At 35.2% G+C, this 22549-nt stretch overlaps 1 protein-coding gene across 1 annotated transcript; it reads right to left on the bottom strand.

Annotated features, from left to right (window-relative positions):
- Nucleotides 1-21189: 21189 nt before the first annotated feature.
- LOC104661847 (40S ribosomal protein S4-like) lies at nucleotides 21190-22024 on the bottom strand. Its single transcript, XM_010362653.2, has one exon. It carries the CDS (start codon nucleotides 22002-22004, stop codon nucleotides 21342-21344), a length of 663 nt encoding a protein of 220 aa, XP_010360955.2. The 5' UTR covers nucleotides 22005-22024; the 3' UTR covers nucleotides 21190-21341.
- Nucleotides 22025-22549: the final 525 nt, after the last annotated feature.

Raw genomic sequence — 22549 nt, 5'->3', positions numbered from 1 at the left:
CTGCTCAAAAACCTAGCAATTTCTTCTTTGGTGCATCTCTTCTTATATTTTATCACAAGCAGCAAAGAGAAACCAGTTGTCACATTCCACATTCTGCCTGAAAATCTCCGCTGGCAGATCCATGAGTTTATTAGGTTCTCTTTCTATTTTCCACATTACTGTAGGCAGCAGTATTGTCAAACTTTTTGCCACTGCATAACAAGGGTTCCTTTTTTTTTTTTTTTTTTCGATACCAAATAACATTTTTCTCACTCTTCTTCAAGGCTAAGATCTTTCCAAATTCAACTAAGAGGCTCCTTGATGTCCTTTCAGCTTTGGTCTAGCATGAAGTCCCAAAGTCAATGGCAAATGCTTTCAGTTTTTATTACAGCAACATCACACTTTCATATATCCAAAACTTCTCTTCTGATTATAACTGCATAACAAGTTACTATAAAGTTTTGAAGTTTGAAACAAAAACCATATTGTTATAGTCTCTAATGACTCTATAGTCAGGAACTTAAGCAGAATATGGTGAAGATGACCCATGATATCTGTGACCTCAGATGGTGACATGGTTTGGCTGTGTCCTCATCCCAAATCTCATCTTTAATTGTAATCTGAATTGTAATCCCCACATGTTGGGGGAGGGATCTCGTGGGAGGTGATTAGATCATGAGGGCAGTTCCCCCATGCTGTTCTGGTGATAGTGAGTGAGTTCTCATGAAATCTGATGGTTTTCTAAGCAGCTTTTCCCCCCTCTGCTTGGCACCTCTCTCCTGCTGCCATGTGCAGAAGGACATGTCTGCTTCCCCTTCTGCCATGATAGTAGATTTCCTGAGGCCTCCCCAGCCATGCAGAACTTTGAGTCAATTAAACCTTTTTCCTTTATAAATTACCCATCTTTATAGCAGCACTAGAAGGGACTAATATAGATAGGATGACAAAATGGCTGTGGGCTGGATCAGCTGGGCCTAACTGAGAATCTGTCTGATACATGATCTTAAGGTTTTCCTGTGGAATGTCTCCACATTGTTTCTCCAGTATGGCAGCCCGGGCAATCGGATGCTTTACATGGAATCCCAGGACTTCAAAAGCAATAGATCTGGTAAAGCACGGTGGAAACTGTAAGGATTCCTATGATATTTCAAACATAAGCTTAACTTTTAGTACTAGTAGTTTACTTTATATTCCTTAAGGTTCTATTCCTTAAGGTTCTTGCTTTGGGACCATTTCATTAGCTGTTTCCTCTGCCTGGATTTCTTTTCTCATGGATCTTTTCCTGGATTGCCCTCTACATCATGTAAGTCTCAACTGAAACTTAATGCCATGTAGTGGCTGTCCTGACAGAGCCACCTTCTGAATCAGCCACCTGCAGACTGAGAGAAATGTCACTTCTGGTAATAAAACGTGTTTAGTAAGAGGTCAATAGGAAAAAGAGAACCTATTTTGCAGATGGCAAGAAACTACAAATATTTATGACTTTGTTGTTTTCCTGATATATTCTTTTCCTCCTTGAATCTTTGTGGTCTTATGATAATGCAAAGGTATTCACAATTTAATCATTTGCCTCTTTTCTTCTTCTCCATTACCTAGAGGTTGGAAGAATATGTAGTTACAAAGTGAAGAAATAAATTAGGATCCAGGCTAAAAACAGTTGGGACTAGAAGGTAGAGTCAGTAACCCAAAAGCTCCTCAACCCTCTTCCCACCAGATGTATCAATCACACATAAATTGTCTTCTCATTATCATTTTGGTTTTTTTTGTTTGTTTGTTTGCTTGTTTTTGAGACAGAATTTCACTCTGCCGCCCAGGCTGGACTGCAGTGGTGCGATCTCTGCTAACTGCAACTTCTGCCTCCCTGGTTCAAGCGATTTTCCTGCCTCAGCCTCTTGAGTAACTGGGACTACAGGCATGCACCACCACCCCCGGCTAATTTTTATATTTTTAGTAAAAACGGGATTTCACCATGTTGGCCAGGCTGGTCTCAAACTCCTGACCTCAGGTGATCCACTCGCCTTGGCCTCCCTAAGTGCTGGGATTACAGGCGCAAGCCACTGCACCCAGCCTTCTTATTATGTTTTACTCCAATACCCAGAGCAACAGCAGTAGTATATAGCAGATGGAGAAAATGTCCACCATAAAACAAATACGTATGCTTTTTATTCATTCAAAAATAGCGTGTAAACTTTATTTCTCACTGAGCATTAGAACACCAAATGAAATGCCAGTTTAGGAATTTATGTTAGACTTAGAAAGTTCTGAGCTAAATGGTTACAAGAAGGTGAAATGTGTTGTGTTGTCATAGCAGATGCTAAGAATATTATTAGATAGCAATTCTTAGATTGGCTTGGATGAACTCTTCCTCTGGGCAATAGAAGAGACTACAAATTTAATTGTAGCCTTGTCTCAGTCTTAAAAATGTGCACTGTAAATTGCAAGGGAATATCATTAAACATCAAATTTCACCACTTTCACCAAGAGTTAGAAGCAGCAAGTTAATTTCACATGCTTTTTTTTTTTTTTTTTTTTTTTTTTAGTATGGAAGATGTTTCCATAGAATCTAACTTGTGGGAATCATACTAGAATCGATTACACAGTGAAAAAAGCAATACAGAAATATCTTTGTGCCATTACTTAACTATAAAAGCATAGGTGAGGCAGGCAACTTGCAAAACCCATTAAGAAAGTGTACCTGGAAACCCTATTCTCAGACTAGCAAAATAAAAAACTTGAATCTCTTCCAGTGGAGATTAAATTACTTTATTGGAACAAAAATATTTTCAGTGAAAACTGAATGAAGGAACTCTGGCCGTAAAGGGCAACTGGAAATACAATTTGCTGAATGATATCATAACATATCCACTACACATATGCTACGCTGCTCTGAAAGAGATATGAGACTCCACAAGATTGGACATTTTTCTTCAAGAAAAAGGTAACAGTCCTATATAAACATGTAATACAATTGGGATTTCATTTCTAATACATGGAATAGCTGAGAAATGTCCTGGATTTTAAGATATGTGGCATTATCCCTTTATATTTCAAATATTTATTTTTCAGTATTTTAAGTTATCTAGAATATATTTCACATTTCTAACTTAGTGTAAGATGTGTAAGAAATGTGTGAGAAGCATAATTTATACTCTATATAGATAGAAGAAGGTAATATTATTGTTTTATCACATTGTATTTATTTTGTTATTGATGAGCTTAATATAAATGTATATTTAAATATGCATAATTACACTTGTATGTACATGTTTATATATATATATATACACACAAACGTGTTTATATTTTGCCAAGTCAATTGAAAATAAGTTATAAATAACTTGACACTTCACCTCTGAATATTTCAGTACATATTTCCTATGAATTAAGACAATCTTCCAAATATCCATAACACCTAAGAAAATTGACAATAACTCAATAATATTTAATAAATATTTCATATTGAATTTTGAAATTTTCCCCAACATGTCTTTTAGAGCTGTTATTTTCCCCAATCCAGGAACTAATCAATGCTCACACATTTGCATGTGTTCATTACGTCTCCTTAATATCTTCTCATTTGGAACTTTTTACCACTTGTTTCTTATGATGCTTTTGAAGAAGTGAGGCCCTTTGTCTTGCAGGGTGTCCCACATTCTGAATTTGCCTGATTGTTCCTTCATTTTTAGATTCAATTAAACATTTTTGGAAAGAATACTACATAGATGATAATGTACTTTTTTATTGCATCACATTTGAGGACTTATGATATCCAGATATATTATTACTGACACTTTTAAGTTGGTCACTTGGTAATCAAGTGACTGCCAAATCTTTTCATGTATAGGTACATTTTGACCATTGTAATTGGTAAATAATCTATGATACAGCTCTTTAAAAAATCACATGAACATGATTTTTCCAGCATTTCATTTGTTTTAGCATTCATTGATAATCTTTGTCCTACTTGATTATTTTATTAGTTATTGCAACATGGGATATTCTAGAAGTAAAAAAAAGTTGCTGAAATTAAGAAACTATTACATGAGTTTAACAGGACATTAGACACAAATGATGAAATGATTAGTGAAGCAGAAGATCAGTCAATAAGTAGAAATATCAGGACAGAAACACATATAAGGAAAAGGAATGAAATATGAAGAAAACAATGCAGGAGATACTTAGGACACTGTAAAAGGTCTAATATGAGTGTAAAAACCCTGAGGAAAAGGAAACAAATACTTGGACATAAATAATAATTGACTAATGGTTGACAGTATTCCAAAACTAAAAAGTCACTAAGTCACAGGTTCCAGAAATACTCCTATATTCGAAGCCAGTTTAGTAAAATAATAAGCATAACAGAGTAAAACTTCTAAAGAGCAGAGGCAAAGAAAATATCTAAACTTAGCCAAAAAGACACATTCCCTTCGAATGAGTCATAGTAAGACAAGCAGCTGAATTATAAACCAACAGGGGATGCTAGAAGAATAAAATACTGCCTTCCACGTATTGAAAGAAAATAAATATCAACCTAGAATTCTATACACAACAGAAATATTCTTCAAAAATGAGGAAGAAACCAAATATTTTCACACACATGCTTGAGAAAATTTTTCAACAACAGATTCACCTAATAAATAATAATAAAGGAAGTTGTTCAGTCATAAATAAATCACAGATGAAAGCAAGGAACAAAGTAAAATTAATGAAGAGCAATGGGAATGATCAGTAAGTTCTAAATCCAAATGGATGTTGATTTTATAATGATAATAATAGGTACTGCCTAAAATGTATTCAGAATTTAAAACATAATAAAAATACCACACAGCCTGGGGATAGATCGAATTTTATATATTCTAATGTCTTTTGGTTGTCTGACATGTGGCAAAAAGTGCTAATTATATTATACTGCTTAAACAAGTTAAACATGCATATAATATTGTAATGTCCAAGGTAAACAATAAATAATAGTACAGTAATGCGATTTTTAACTAAAATTTAATAGAAAGAAAATGGGAAAAATAAAACAGAAATACTCGATTAATCCAAAAGAAGCTAATGGTAAAAAGAAACAAACAGCAGGTGGAAAAGAAAAACAATTTTTAAAGTATTAGAGAAAAATTAGCCTAGTGATTAAAACGTGTTATTGACCAATTTATACTTGTTTGAATCCCATCTTTCTCACTTCTTGGTGAGTAGAAAGATGATACAATACCCTAGTAAGTCTGTTTCTTCCAGCTGTGTACAACAGTTGCCTAAAAAATTAGATGGTTTTATTGAACAAGAGGTTTGAACAATTGAATTCTAGTCCTGGTCTTACTAGTGTTTAATCGTGGCAAAAAAAAATGTCTTTATTCACTGGACATGTCATTTAGCTTTGGTGGTCCTTAATATGTTCAACTTTTAAAAGTAATTTTAAGAAGACTAACTTTGCCTACTTTTCAGAATTTCTTTTAAAATAAATGAAATGGAATCACACACATAAGAGAATGCTGAGAAGTGTGTCATATTCAAATATAAAATGTGTTTGATCTCCTTCATAGGTGTTGAAATCACTTGTCATTATTGGTTCCCTAAAGGAGGAAACTATCAGAAAAAAAAAAGTACTTTGTCATCCCACAAGTATTGTTCTTCAGAGACGATAAATTGAAGCCTTTAGATAAATTGACATGCTAAAATAAAGCCCTTCATGTTTAATAAATTTAATTGAAAAGAATAACTTCAACAAATACACAAGTTATTCAGTCTGTTCTTGAATAGCTGTTCCTTGATTCACACACATTTGGCAAGGTATCATTTAGAAAACATCAATAAACAAACTAGCTTTATCAGAACTATAAGAGTGTTACAAAATAATTTTATATGAATCTCTTCTCAAAAGAAAGAAGGAAAGGAAGGAAGGAAGGAAAGAAGGAAAGGAAGGAAGGAAGGAAGGAAGGAAGGAAGGAAGGAAGGAAGGAAGGAAGGAAGGAAGGAAGGAAGGAAGGGAGGGAGGGAGGGAGGGAGGGAGGGAGGGAGGGAGGGAGGGAGGGAGGGAGGGAGGGAAGAAAGGGAGAAGGGAGGGGGGAAGGGAGGGAGGGAAAAAAGAAGGAAATAAAGAAAATTAATTGTTATACATATATTTGCTTTTCCAGTAACATGTACAACTTTGAAGTGTCAAAAGTAATTCATGGTTCAAAAACTACATACACCAATTTTATTTGTTAAGAGTATTTTAATTGTTAGGAATTAAAAATACCTTTCATCTTTTTCTTAAGAAAAAAATTTTTTAAGTTTGTAACAGCCAATTTTAATACATTTCATTTACTTTTTTATTTACTATGCTTGCAAAAAGTTAACACATTTAACCTCTTCTTAGAACATGCAAGCATTTTGGAGTATTTTAAATCTCTTCATCCAAATGTAAATAATGTTGTCAAGTATTACATATGTAGATATATAGCATATATGTATAATAAATATATAAACTCTACAAAAGATTATTATTATTCTATCCATTCACCACTCATTAAATATTTGTCTACATATTTCTCCTGTCCATTACTTTTAATTCATTCCTGAAACTTAAAGCTGCCCTTTTAGGACCTTTTCCTTCTTCTTAAGGAATGATCTTTACTATTTTCTTCAGAACAAGCTGCTGAAAACAAATTTCATAATTTTGATTTATCTGTACTTTTTTCTTTCTTTTCTTTTTTTTTTTTTTTTTTTTTCTGAGACAGAGTCTCCCTCTGTCGCCCAGTGCAGTGGAGTGCAGTGGCGCAATCTGGGCTCACAGCAAGCTCCGCCTCCCCGGGTTCACGCCGTTCTCCTGCCTCAGCCTCCTGAGTAGCTGGGACTACAGGTGCCCACCACCATGCTTGGTTGGTTTTTTTTTTTTTTTTTTTTTTTTTTTTTTGCTTTTTTTTTTTTTTTTTTTTTTTTTTTTGCATTTTTCGTAGAGACGGGATTTTACCATGTTAGCCAGGATGGTCTCGATCTGCTGACCTCGTGATCCGCCCGCCTCGGGCTCCCAAAGTGCTGGGATTACAGGCGTAAGCCACCGCGACCGGCCAAATGTTTTTGTTTAATTATCATTTTAGAAGATTATTTTACTGAATGTAGAATTCTAGTTGACACATACCCTTTCATTACTTTGAAAATATCATCACACTTCTAATTTCTACTGAGAAACTTGGTGTCATTCTAGTTCTATTTTCCTGCTGCTTAAAATTTTTCTATTGATGTATTTCAGCAGTTTTACCTTGTTGGGCCTAGGTGAGTCTTTTTTATTTATTATTCATTCTTCTCTGGGTTGAAAAGCCTTTTCTAAAACACTGTTGTTTCCCCATTGTGTGTACTTGCTGCCTTTGTCAAAAATCAGGTGGCGGATTTGTTTTTCAGATTGCAACGATTTTTGCATGCTGATTGTGTATTTGTGTATCCTATAACCTTAATAAATTCATTCATAAGTTCTAATAGCTTTTTGGCTCAGCTTTAGTGTTTTCTGTATAAGATTAATTCATCTGCAAATTGGTCACCCTTGTCTTGTTCCTGATCTTGGAAAAAACTTTTCACCATTGAGTGTGATGTTAGCTGTGGGCTTATCATATATGACATTCACGAAGTTGAGTGAGGTACATACCTCCTATGCCTAATTAGTTGGAAATTTTTATCGTGAAAGAAGGTTGAATTTTGTCAAATTCTTTTTCTGCATTCATTTTAATAAACTTTTTTTTTTCATGCTCTTAATATGGTGTGTCTAGATAAAGTTTTATCCATTTTATTTCTTTTCAAAAATCTGATCCTTAGTTTTGTTCATCTTTTCAATTGTCTTTCTAGTCTCTATTTCATCTCTTTTGGTTCTAATCATTATTATTTCCTTAATTCTACTAACTTTGGGCTCGATTTGTTCTTCTTTTTAAAGTTCCTTGAGGTGTAAATTTGGGTTGTTTGAAGTCTTTCTTTTTTCTTAGTGTAGGCATTTATTGCTATAAACTTCCCTCTTAGAATTGCTTTTGCTGCATCTCATAAGTTCTGGTATGTTATGCTTTTGCATTCCTTTATATCAAAATTTTTTTAAATTTCCCATTTGGTTTTTTCTTTTATCTATTTGTTGTTCAAGAGTGTGTTGTTTAATTTCCACATATTTGTGGATTCTCCAGTTTTTCTCCCATTATTAATTTTAGTTTCACACCCGTGTGATCAGAAGAGATATTTAACACGATTTCAGTCTTCTTAAATTTAAGACTTTTTTATAGCATAACATAGGATCTATCCTTGACAATATTCTGTGTGGGCCTGAGAAGAAACTGTATTCTGCTACTTTTGGATGGAATGTTCTGTATATATCTGTCAGGACATTTTGATCAATATTGCTATGCAAGTCCACTGTTTCTTTATTGATTTTCTGTTTGGATGTTGAAAGTGGGGTGTTGAAGTACTCCACTATTTTTACATTGCTGCATATTTTTCCCTTTAAGCCTGTTAATATTTACTTTACATATTTAGGTGCTACAATGTTGGGTGCATGTATATATATATATATATATGTTCTTCCTGAATCACCACTTTATCATTATATAATAACATTTTTGTTTTTTGTGGCAGATTTTGATTGAATTCCTATTTTTTCTAATATAAATATAGCCACCTTGCTCTTTTTTAGTTACCTCTTTCAGAAAGTGTTTTTTCTGTCTTTTAACTTTCAGCCTATAAATGTCCTGAAAGTTAAATTGAGTATCTTGCAGGAAGCACATTGTTCAACTTTTTAAAAATATATTCAGCTATCCTGTGCCTTTTGATTGGATAATTTACCTATTTACATTTGAAGTCATTAATTAAAGAACTTACTGCTGACATTTTGTTTTCTGACCATTTTGTGGTTTCTTTGTTCCAATATTTCTCTTGTGTGCTCTTACTTTATGACTTCCTTATGTTTTCAGTGGTATGCTTTGATTCATTTCTCTGCTCTGAGTACCAGAGGGTTTTTCTTTGTGATTACCAGGAGGACGATATAAAATATTAGCTGTAATAGCAGTCTATTTTAGCTGATAACAACATAAGTTCAATCACATACAAAACTTCATACTTTTGTTTCTCTCCTCACGCACATTTCATGCTATTTGTGTCATACTTCATACCTTTTTATATTGCATATCTATTAATAAATTAATGTAGCTATAGTTATTTTTAATCCTTTTGTATTTTTACTCTTATACTAGAGTTAAATATGATTTCTGCATCACCATTACTCTATTACAGTATTCTGAACTGGAATATATATTTAGCTTTATTTATAAGCTTTACGCTTTTACATGTTGTTAAACAACAGGTTTTCGTGTTGTTACTTAATATTCTTTTGTTTTAACTTGTACAGCACCCTCTAGCATTTTTTATAAGGCATGTTTAGTGGTGATGAATTCCTTTGGCTTTTGTTTGTCTGGGAATGTCTTTATATCTCCATTTCTGCAGGATTGTTTTGCCAGGTATAGTATTACTGGCTCTCAGGGTTTTTTTTTCTTTCAACACTTTGAGTATATTATCCTACTTCCTCTTGGTCTGCAAGATTTATGCTGAAAAATATCTACTAATAACTTTTTCAGGTACCATTGTATGTGATAAGTCACTTTTCTCTTGCTGCTTTCAAAAGTATTTTGGTATTTGACGCTTGACAATTTTATTATAATTTACCACAAAGTACTCTTCTTTGGATTTATCTTCCTTAGGTATGTTTCAGATTCATAAATCCAGATGTCCATATTCCTTTTAAAATGTAGAAGGTTCTCAGTCATTATTTCTTTATATAAGCTTTCTGGCATTTTCTCTCTCTCCTCCTTCAGGGACTTAATATATATGTTTGCTTGTTATAGACTTTTCATATGTCCTGTATGCTTTCTTCACTCTGTTTCATTTATTTTTCTTTTTTTTTTTTCTCTAACTGGTTAACTTCAAGTGACCTTTTAGTTAACTGAATCTTCCTTCTGCATGATTGAGTGTGCTGTTGAAGTTCTTAACTGAATGTTTTCAATTCTATTGTTGTATTTTTTGTCTCTAGCAGTCTAGCTTTTTATGGTTTCTATTTCTTTATTAAACTTCTTATTTTGTTCTTTCTTTTTTTTTTTTTTTCTAATTGTGTTTAATTTTCTGTGTTCTCTTGCATCTCATTGAGCATCTTTAAGATGATTGTTTTGAATTCTTTGGCAGGTAATTCATAGATCTCCATTTCTTTGGGGGATAGTTACTGGGGCTGTATTGATTTCCTTTTGTGGTGTTATATTGCCTGATTCTTCATGATCTGCATAGCTTTGCATGGATGTCTGTGTATTTGAAGGAAAAAACAAACAGCTCTTCAGTTTTTACAGACTGGTTTTGGCAGGTAAAGATCTTCTATTGTTAGGTCCCTCGGACTTAGGAGATTGCCTCCAGAATCACAGTTGAGTGGTGTTGGAGCCAGGTCATATGGCTGCTGCTGGATTCACAGTGTAATCCATGATCACCAGGCCTGTTATTAGTAGTTCAGGTAGACATACATGAATCCTGTCTAATACCTGGGTGGATAAAATTTCCTCCAGGACCTTAGTCAATAGGGCTGATGTTGGGACAAGAGTCTATTTCATGGTCTGCCATTGGATCTCTAGATAGTGGAACTGTTACCAGATGTCTCTGCTGAGTCCCTGGGTGAACAGGACTGCTCCCAGATAGCAGCTGGGAGGGATCAGAGGCAAGACACAAAGTTGCTTCATAACCCATGGTCAGACCAGTGTCAGCAGTTCTACCTCTGAAGTCACAGACAGTCATGTCTCCCAAATGATGCCACAGGCAAGACTGCTCCTGGACCATGCTTGAAGGGGCTGGAGTTGGATCATGCACCACTTCAGGGTCCATAGCCTGAACTGAAGTTGGCAAACCTGCTACCCAAGTCCCAGGTGCTTTTGGCTTTTCCTGTGTTTCTTAGCAGATGATTCTGGTGTTAGAATTAAGGCCAAATGAAGTTGTAGCTGAATTCACAGGGGTACATAGCTGTTTTTAGGTTTAAAGCCAGAACCATGGTCAGTAAGCCTGACAGATGGGTACATATCTGTCTTTTCAAAATGGCACTACTCAGTCTTGGGCTCCATCAGGATTTCACAGCCTCCTACCTGGATGTCAAAGCTCCCACAAAGGCAATTTTGTCTATGGATAAATATTGTTGCTGTGGTGGGATATGAGTGAGGCACCTCCTATTTCACTGTTTTCCTGATATCACTCTTTCATTTGTTATTATTTATAGTTTCAGTTTTTCTGTAACATTTTTTAATTTTTTTTATTTTAATTCATTAAACAGGCACACCATGGTTATTTTAAAGTCCGTGTCTATTTATTTCATTATCTCTATTTCTTACCAGTTACTTCTATATTCTCTTCTCTTGTTTTTTAATCATGTGGACTGCCTCCATGAATTACTTCATTTTTTATTGACATTGTAAATTGAATGTTATGAAAATGTAATGACATTAACTCCTTCTAGAAAGGATGTACCTTCTGCAAGCATTTCTTTTACTGCTGTATAATCCTTTATTAAGGGTTACTCAAAAAGATTAGCAATTGGCTGTTCTAATTTAGCAATTATCCAGGACAAATAAGTGCTTGACTAACTTAGTTAATCTTGCAAATTAAAATTTGACATTTAAGGGTATTCTTTATTGATCTATTTAATAACTATATATTGTAAAATATTTTAAAATCTATGCAGCTAGGAGAGCTAGTAATCATAGATCACTTAGATCCTTTTACAGAAATAAGGATGACTTGACCTGGGCTAAGGTTTTTTGAAGGGTTTTTCTACTTATTGTTCAATCTTATTTCTAATGGTGTAGGCTTTCAAATTCCAATCCAAAGGTGGGAAATTTACTAGTGCTATCCCTTCTTGATAAATTCTACATACCAATATTTTCCCATAGTCCTACAAGTCTATCTAGGTTCTGCTCAGTTATTTCCCTCTAACCCTTTTTTTCTAGAATTGACAGGTATCTCTTGTTGAAATACTACCCCGAGTGTCAGGCTCACTTCTCTGAGTTTTTATCTATCCTTGAATCTGACTTCATAATTCCTCACTACCTTTGACTCTATGTGCTTTCAAGCAATTTTGTGTTTACATTTTGTCTGTTTTTCTAGACATTCTAGATGATCTGCATTTTTTTGGCTGCTATTTCTAGAAGCTTTTCTCTATTACCATTTGCTAAAGGTTACTCAAAATAAGTATGGTTTGTTTGTTTTAATTTAGTAATTACGTAAGACAAACAGAAGCAGTGGCTGAACAATTTTATTTAACTCATTTTTGCAAAGAACTTATTTTAGGATACTTTCTATTATCTACTTAACAATTATTTATTGAGGGCTTACTATGCATGTAGTACTGCTTCAAATCATGAGCATACAGTAATGAAAAGACACACAAGTTTCTTACCTCTTAGCACTTAGTCACTGGTGTAATATAAAACAAATCAATAAGAAACTATATAACTTCAGATTATCATAAATGGTATGAAGAGAATAAACCATGAATTGTTATAGAAAAGTAAATTGCAATATAAAACTTAAACATTAAAAAGAATACCTTGTGCAGACTGGTGGGAAAATGGTGTCCAGGCATAGGTAACTAGATAAACAAATACCCTGAGGAAGAAAAAAAGCTTGCTATATTAGCAGATCATGGCTAAACTATGATGTGTGAGCAAGGGAGTAGTATAATTTGAAGTTGGAGAGGAGCACAGAGTCTGGATCATGTAGAACCTTGTAATCTATAGTAAGAACAACTCAGCTTTGTTCCATAACTTTTTAAAATAGAAGATCATATGAGTTATGGTGCTGTATTATAGGTGAGTTAGCTGCCATAATATTTCTTCCTATATTCTTACAAAAAAAAAAAAAATAATAACTATCAGCCCACTAAACTGGTAGGAGTGCCCTATACTGTCAAAACACTTCATAACTAGATTGTTTCTACTGACAATTTTACCTCTTAGAGAGTAGTGGAAGCAACTGGGGAAATTGCTACTCTGAACTTAATAACAAACAAAAGGGAAAAATTGGTTGGAAAAGTAAAAGTGATAAGAACCATGGGGACAGGAAATAATACTTCTTTAGAATTTGAAATCACAACAAAAGAAAATCCTGAACACATTTATACAGTCATTAAGTCTTTGAAGAAAATGATTTTTATTAATTTAAAAACAAAGTGAAAATGGACTCAGGACATTAGAAACTAAGAAGGAAGATTGCAAGTGCTTCAGAATGTTCCACAAAATATAATTCTGCTTACATCATTATGGAAGGAATTTTGATGATACAGGACATGGCGGGGGGAGGGGGGGAAGGCTAATATAGCCACAAAGGATGCTTTTAAGTCAAGTAATACCCTTGACTTAAAAAGACAAGCCAGTGACAATTATAAATTAGTGACACCTAAGAATGTTTTCAAGAAGTCTGGTTCATAATGCGTTCAAACTTACAAAAGTATTAAAGACATCTAAAATAAATTTTGCTCATTTTTGGAGCAAAAAGAAAAAACTACCAAAGAAGGAGCAGCTTGAGGGAATATTAACGGATTATGAGAAAAAAATGAAACTGAACTATTTTGCATTATCCTACAAGATGAATGATTACAGCGTAGAATAGACTGACCACATAGGAGTTGAAAGCCAGATCATAAGATATTTAAAGAGACACAGTAACATCTCAAAATGAGGCCAATTTTCTTAGATCAGGTGAATTACCCCTGGAGTGTTAAAATAACTTGCAAATGAATTTGCTAAAGAATATGTGATGGGCATTCATCTTTCAGAAATCCTAGTGAGTAGAGATGAGCTGGTGAAAGCCTAGAGATAATCTAATGTCTTTCTAATATTCAAAAGAGCAGAGAACAAAGTGAAAAATCCTGAAGACCATTCTTATCTGAATAACACTTTCAGAACTGATTATAATAGTATAGTTTATGAACTTCACAAAATGAAGCTGTTTTTATTAGGAAATAGTAAGTTTACTAATGGCAAGTTACATATTCTAATGCATTTTTCCTTCTCTCCATTGCTTTCGATGCTCCAACCACAGAGATCTCCCTTGCATCGAAAAACCTGGTATATAGGCTGGGTATCCCTTATCCAAGATATTTGGAGACAGAAAATTTTCAGATTTTGGAATATTTGCATATATATAATGAGATATCATGCGATCGGACCCAAGTCTAAACACAAGAATTCATTTATGTTTCATATGCACCTTGTCCACTAGATTTAAGGTAACTTAATGCAATATTTTTAATAATAATTTTGTGCATGCAACAAATTTTTGACTGCATTTTGACTGTGATCCATCACATGAGGTCAGGTGTGGTGTTTTCTATTTGTGGCATCATGTTGACGTTCAAAAAGTTTCAGATTTTGGAGCATTTAAAATTTAGAATTTTCTGATTAGGAATTCTCAATCTGTAATAGAACGCAGTAAATTTTGTTGAACAGATTACTCAATTTTCTCTGATGTGACATCCTCCAGTGGACTTTTCCACACAGGGCCTCTGTACATACTCTTCCGTCTTCCTGTAATGTTCTCACTCTCTTGATTGACACTCTCTTAAACCAAAATTTCTCTGACTCCAGGTCAGGGAAATTTTGGTCATAAACTCTTTTAGGGCAGTTTTTGAGTGTAGGCCATCTCTTTTATAGATAAGCTAGAGAAATATAAAATTTAAGAAAAGCTAGAGAAATATAAATTGGTTATGGGTTCAGTTAAGTTGAATAGCAACCTTGGATTAAATGACTATACCCAAGAGATAGAGATCAAATAGTCTGGAGACAGTGCATGCTAACTGTTACTTCACATGATAAAGCAGTGATTTATTTTCTTTGGCCAAAGCTGGCACAATTTGAAAAACAAAATAAATAAGAAAGTATTCATATGAGTAGTTTTAAGCACTTCCTGACTTTCTGGTACTACAAGATGCTCCAGGCAAGTATGACTTTTTTACTCGCCAAAAAAGGTAAAAGTCAAGGCCTCATTCTCAGTTGTTTGGGTTCAGGTGGTTCTCTGTACTCTCTCCATAGGGAAACTTTCCAAGAATTTTGTGGTTTTCTGCAGGATTTCTCACTGTAATGTCATAAGGACATTCTCTCTCCCATTGATCTTTTTCCCTTAGGCATATTCAGTTACCAACTAAATTAATAAGAGTCCGTCTTGGTAGACTTCCTATTTTAGGCTATAAATGACATATAAGATAGATTTACAGATCAAATAAAACATTTTACTGTGGGGGAAAAATTTACTTCCACAAATGTGTTCTAAATAAGCTATTTTTTAGTTTAGAATAGTTTTAAATATACAGAAAGATGGAGAAAGTAGCATAAATAGTTTTCATATACCCATACCCAGTTTCCACTATTAGTAATATCATGTATTATTATGGTGCATTTGTCACAGTCAATGAACTGATATTGATTATTATTTTTCATTGAAGTCCATATTTTATTTGTATTCCTTAGTTTTTTCCTAATATCCTTCTTCTGTTCTGGGATCTCACCCAGGAAACCATATATTAATAATATTTAGTTGTCATGTCCACTTAGGTTCCTCTTGACTACTACTTTCTTCAGGCTTTCCTTATTTTTAATGACTGATGGTTTTGAGGAGTATTGGTTAGGTATTTTGTAAAATGTCTCTCAATTGAAATTTTTCTAATTTTTTCCTCATGATTGGGTTTGAGTTATATAATTTGAGAAAGAAGAACACAGAGATAATTTGCTATTTCCATTCCATGATAACAATGGTACATACAATCAGCATGTCTTGTCTCTGTTAACTTTGGTCACACAGCTGAGGTGGAGTTTGTCAGAGTTTTGTCAGTGTAAACTTATTCCCCACTGCCTTATACTATGTTCTTTGGAAATCACTATGCACAGCTCACACTCAAAAAGTGGGGAATTATTCTCCAATTTCTTAAAGGCAGAGTACCTACATAAATTACTTGAAATTATTCTGTTTGGAAGATTTGTCTATGATCTCCATTTATTTATTTATTCAAATATTTATTTATGTCCCTATTTACTCATGGTATTTATTTCGTAGTTTGGGTTATAATCTAATACTGTCCTTTTATTTTGTTGCTCACATTGCTCCAGCTTTGGTAATTATGAGCTGCATGCATCATTATGGGTTTTTTGTTTGTTCATTTTTTGGATTTTTTTTTAAGTACTTCTTTACTTTCTGCTACTACATGATGCTCCAGGCTCATCTTGAATATTTCCTGCCTTGTGCTGGAATCAGTCATTCCCTCTCATGGAGGTCTGGCTTCTTTTATTCAAGAATGGTATTCAAAACCAAGATCTGGGTATGCTCATTGTGACTTTAGTGTCATTGTTTTTAGGCTCCCTTGACTGACAGAATGAGGACATAGATGTATATACACTAACCCATATATATACACACAGTATAATCATTCCTGTATGTAACCATCTGTATCTATATTAAGCCAAACATGAGTTCATACTGAGGTCTCCAACTCTAATTCATATGGATCATTCTAGCCCCTTTTCCTTGATTACCTCAAAATCCATCTGAAAGAAACCTGGCTCCCACTATTCACCATTCAAATTACTTAAGTTCCTTGTTCAATTCCAGTATACATGTACGATTGTTATGCCCAGACCGTTTATTCCCCGAAGAAGACCACCAGAGTCCAGAGTCAGAGCCAAGCGGCAAGGATCTTTAATGCAAGTTTGAACTTGGTCCCTCCGTTCTACAACATACAAGAGGGCCCCGAACGATGCATGTGCCCGCTTTTTATAGCCCGATGTATACAGGATATGTAAGGTTACAGAGGAACAAAGGAATTATTTTGGTCTCAGCATCACAATTGGTTAATATTCTAAGTTATACATTTAACAGTTTTCTATTTGTTCCCGCACATTTAGTAAAACTACAAACGGTTGTGACCTTATCGGGGGCTCTCTAGGTGGTGTTTCTGAGATATGTGGGGGGATGTGTTTGTGTTGGGCTCAGGAAGTTGGGACAAATAGAGGAATGTGTTCGCACTGGGCCCAGGACTGAGATATATGGCAGACACCGGTAATTAGAACAGAACAGAGCAGGACAGGGACTTTCACAACACTTGTCCTTACAACATCTGGAATCTATAGATAACCTGATCGGTTAGGTCCGGGGTCGATCTTTAACTAGGCTCAGGGCGCCGCCCGGGCTGTTTGCCTGTGGACTTCATTTCTGCCTTTTAGTCTTTTCATTTGATCTCTTTCACGATTTTTTCAGAATTGTTCATTAATACACTTGGGAAGCAATATTATCCCTACATCACAGCATAATGTTTATGTAAAGTCCATGCTGTCTTTCGTCCTATAGACTCCACTCTTCCAAAGTTACTGAGGTCAACAGGTTTTTCGCACATGCTCTTCAGTGAGATTGCCTCATACGTTGGTAATACAGATAGATTTTGGAGGGGGGTCACCTTCTGCATTCTATTCTGGGATCCTTTATACTCCTAACTGTTTTTGTATGCAATAATCTTTAATCTTTATCTTAGGTTTTGGGTTTGACAGATACATAGTGTTATGTATTTACCATTGCAGCATCACACATAATAATTTCCTTGTTCTAAAAGAATCTCTTGTTTTTATTTAACCTTTCCCTTCCCCAAAAAACTTTGGAAACCATTGATCTGTTTGCCATCCCTTTAGCTGTGTCTTTCTCAGAATGTTATATAATTTGAATCATAAAATATGGAGCATTTTCAGACTGGCTTCTTTCACTTAGCCATATGCCCTCAAGATTCATCTGTGTCTTCACCTGACTATATATTTCACTCTTTTTATTCACCAAATAGTATTCCATTGTATGAGTGTACCAAGGTTTGTTTATCTGTTCATTTATTGAAGGATATCTTGATTACTTCCAATTTTGGTGGTTTATGAAAAAGGCTGCTGTAACCATTCATGTGCAAGTGTTTTTGTGGCCATAATTTTTTCGACTAAGATGGGTCAATATCTAGGAGCACAATTGCTAGATCATACAGTATGGCCATGTTTAGCTTTCTAAAGAGCTGCCAGTCTTACAAAATAGCTGTACCATTTTGTATATTCACTAGCAATAAATAAGTTGCTCAGCATCTGAAGGGGTGGCCTGCCCCTCCACACCTGTGGGCGTTTCTCGTTAAGTGGAACGAGAGACTTGAGAAAAGAAATGAGACACAGAGACAAAGTATAGAGAAAAAAAAAGTGGGCCCAGGGTACCGGCGATCAGCATACAGAGGACCCACGCCGCAGGTTCTCTGAGTTCCCTAGTATTTATTGATAATTATCTTTACCATCTTTAAGATAAGGGAGTGACAGGATAATAGGATCATTGTAGGGAGAAAATCAGCAGTAAGACATATGAATAAAGATCTCTGTGACATGAATAAGTTTAAAGGAAAATGCTGTGCCTAGATATGCATATGCAAACATCTCCATAAACCTTTTAGCAGCATTGCGCCTGCAAGTCCCACCTTTTGCCCTAAGGTGGTTTTCTCCTTTCTCAGTAAACAGAGCATACAATCGGGTTTTACACTGAGATGTTCCATTGCCCAGGGACGGGCAGGAGACAGATGCTTTTCTCTATCTCAACTGCCAACAACCGCCAAAAGGCCTTCTTTCCTCTTGTACTAGTCCTCCTCAGCACAGACCCTTCACGGGTGTCAGATTGGGGGACGATCAGGTCTTTCCCTTCCCACGAGGCCATATTTCAGACTATCACATGGGGAGAAACCTTGGACAATACCTAGCTCTCCTAGGCAGAGGTCCCTGCGACCTTTGGCAGTGTACGTGACCCTGGGTACTTGAGATTAAGAGAATGGTGATGACTTTTAACTAGCAAGCTGCCTTCAGGCACTTGTTTAACAAGGCACATCCTGCACAGCCCAAAATCCATTAAACCTTGAGTCACCACAGCACATGTCTCTTGCAAGGACAAGGCTGGGGGTAGGGTCACAGATTAACAGCATCTCAAATACAGAACAAAATGGAGTCTCTTATGTCTACTTCTTTCTATATAGACTCAGTAACAGTCTGATCTTTCTTTCTTTTCCCCACAAGCATCTTTGCCAGAATTAGGTGTTGTCAGTTTCCTGAATTTTTTATCCTCCTAATAGATTTTAAGTGGTATCTCATTGTTATTTTAATTTGTGTTTCCTTAATGACAAATGATATTGAGCAAATTTTTCATATGCTTGTTGCCATTTCCTTTGACAATATGTCTGTTCATATTTTTTGCCCATTTTTAATTGGTTGCTGATTTTGTTGTTATTGAATTCTAACAAGTTATTTGTTTTATTTTATTTTATTTTATTTTATTTTATTTTATTTTATTTTATTTTATTTTATGTGTTTATTCCTTTTTTTGAGATGAAGTCTCACTCTGTTGCCCAGGCTGGAATGCAGTAGCACAATCTCAGCTCATTACAGCCTCCACTTCCAGGGTTCAAGCAATTCTCCTGCCTCAGTCTCCTGAGTACCTGGGATTATAGTCAGGGGCCACCATGCCCAGCTACAAGTCTTTTATTAGACTTGTATTGTGAAAATATTTTCTTTTAGTCTTTAGCTTACCTTTTCATTTGCTTAACAGTGTCCTTCATAGAGAAGAAAGTTTTAATTTACTAAAGTTTACTAGTTTTTCCCTTCTTGGATTGTGCTTTGAGTGTTGTATCGAAAAACTAATCACCAAACCCAAGGTCATGTAGATTTTTCTTTTGTGTTTTTTTCTTGGAGCTTTATAGTATTGCATTTTACATTTAGATCTATGATCCAGCTTGAGTTAATTTTTGTGAAAAGGTTTAGGTCTGTGTCTGTGTTCAATTTTTGGACTTTCTGTTGTTGTTCCAGCACATGTTATTAGGTATACACACACACTTAGGATTGCTATATATCCTAGGAGAATTATCCCTATTATTATTAGGGAACACCCTTTTCTAACCTCATAATCTTCATTACTTTGAAGTCTGCTTGGTCTCAAATTAATGTAAGTTACTTCTATTTTCTTGTGATTAGTATTGGTGTGGTATGCCTGTCTTCATCTCTTTGCATTTAACCTCTCTCACTCTATTTTTAAAGTAGTTTTCTTGCACACTATATATTTGGGTCTTGTTTTGTAATTCACTCTGAAAATCCCTATCTTTCAAGTAGTTTATTTAGACTACTCATATTTAAAGTGATTACATATATAATTGGATTGATATTTGTAACTATTTTCTATTTGGGAAATTTATTCTTTGTTTCCTCCTCATTCTTCAACTTTCTCTGGTTTAATTGAGCTTTTTATAGAATGCCATTTTCTTTTCTTAGAATTATAGTTATTTTCAAAGTTCTCGGTGGTTATGTTAGAGTTTACAACATGTGTTTTGAACTAATGCAGGTATTTTTAACTAATCTAAGTCCACCTTTTTGTAATACCATACCACTTCATATGTAATGCAGGTACTTTAACAAGAGCATTCTTACTTCCTCTTTTCTGTTTCTGTGACATTAATGTCATTTATTTAACTTAACCATATGCTGTTATTATTCAATGCACTGTTACAATCATTACTTTAAATAGATAAATTTTAGATCCATTAAGAACTTAAAAAGGTAAAGATTTTATTTTTCTTGCAGAGCAGGTCTCCTGGCAATGAATCTCTGATTTACTGTTTATTCAAAAAAAATCTTAATTTTTCCCTTCACATTGAAAGATACATTTGCTGGATATAAAATTTTAGATGGGCCGGCGCGGTGGCTCAAGCCTGTAATCCCAGCACTTTGGGAGGCCGAGACGGGCGGATCACAAGGTCAGGAGATAGAGACCATCCTGGCTAACCCGGTGAAACCCCATCTCTACTAAAAATATAAAAAACTAGCCAGGCGAGGTGGCGGACGCTTGTAGTCCCAGCTACTGGAGAGGCTGAGGCAGGAGAATGGCGTAAACCGGGGAGGCGGAGCTTGCAGTGAGCTGAGATCCGGCCACTGCACTCCAGCCTGGGCGACAGAGCGAGACTCCATCTCAAAAAAAAAAAAAAAAAAAAAAAAAAAAAAAAAAAAATTTAGATGATGGGTTTTGTCTTTCAACATCTTAAATATTTTATTCTGCTCTCTTCCTGCCTGCATGGTTTCTGACAAAAAGTCTGCTGTAATTCTTTTTTTTTTTTTTTTCTGCCACAATATTTTTAATTATGTACAAAGGTCTGACATGGCACCCAGGGACCCATTTCACCCACTGCTTTGTTTGGCCACCAGTCTTTTGTCTCTCTCTTCAGCAATGGTGAGGTGGATACCCTTTCCTCGAGGAAGAGAAATCCATGGTTTGTTGCCCTTGCCAATAACAAAAATGTTGGAAAGTCAAGTGGCAAAGCTGTTGCCATTGGCATCTTTCACATGAACCACGTCAAAAGATCCAGGATGCCTCTCTCTGTTGGTGATCACACCAATTCTTCCCAGGTTAGCACCTCCAGTCACCATACACAGGTTACCAGTGTCAAACTTGATGAAATCAGTAATCTTGCCAGTCTCCAAATCAATCTGAATGGTATCATTCACCTTGATGAGGGGATCGGGGTAGTGGATGGTGCGGGCATCATGAGTCACCAGATGAGGGATTCCTTTTGTGCCCACAAAGATCTTTCTCACTTTGCATAACTTGTACTTGGCCTCCTCAGGTGTAATACGACGTACAGCAAAGCGACCCTTGGTGTCATAGATCAGACTGAAATTCTCTCCCGTCTTGTCAATGCTGATGACATCCATGAATCCAGCAGGGTAGGTTATATCAGTTCGGACCTTGCCATCGATCTTAATGAACCTCTGCATGCAAATCTTCTTTACTTTATCTCCTGTCAGGGCATACTTAAGTCTGTTCCTTAGGAAAATGATGAGGGGGAGACACTCTCTCAACTTGTGGGGACCGGTGGATGGACGAGGATCAAACACACAGGTCAATTTATCCAGCATCCAATGCTTTGGAGCTGCTACCTGCTTCAGATGCTTCTTGGGACCACGAGGCATGGCTGCATTAGGCAAGGAAAGAGCTGTAATTCTTATACTTACCACACTCTGTAGTAGGATTTCCTTACCCTATCTCCTCAGGCTATTTTCAAGATTATCTCTTAGTCTTGGTTTTCTGCAGTTTAGCTATAATACAGATAGGTGTATGTTTGGGTTATTTATTATATTTATGTTCTATGAGTTTCTTGAATTTGTGCTTTGGTATCTGTCATAAATTTTGGAAAGGTCCCAAATATTGCTACTTTAAATATTTTTTCTGCTATATTCTCTCTTTCTTCTCCTTCTGGTATTCCAATTATAGGTATGTTATATCTTTTTAAGTTGTCTCACAGTCTTGAATGTTCTGATCTCCTTTTATTCATTCTTTTTCTTTTGCATTTCATTTTAGAAAGTTTCTATGTACCTCTCATCACTAACATCATGAAAAACTGATACATTATTTTAACATATCTTTGGTGCAGCACATACTTAGCAGAGAATCAACAGTGTAAACTTAGCCAACTCAGTTCTCATGAAATCTTTTTGTTCTATTTATCATTTCACTC

The sequence above is a fragment of the Rhinopithecus roxellana genome, chromosome 10 (genome assembly GCF_007565055.1).
Source record: "Rhinopithecus roxellana isolate Shanxi Qingling chromosome 10, ASM756505v1, whole genome shotgun sequence".
Classification (NCBI taxonomy): domain Eukaryota; kingdom Metazoa; phylum Chordata; class Mammalia; order Primates; family Cercopithecidae; genus Rhinopithecus; species Rhinopithecus roxellana.
The sequence above is the reverse complement of the archived record's forward strand: the minus strand, read 5'-3'. Positions and strand labels throughout refer to the sequence as shown.

Coding starts and splice junctions, on each gene's coding strand:
- LOC104661847 (XM_010362653.2), bottom strand. CDS start 22,004: ATGCCTCGTGGTCCCAAGAAGCATCTGAAGCAGGTAGCAGCTCCAAAG.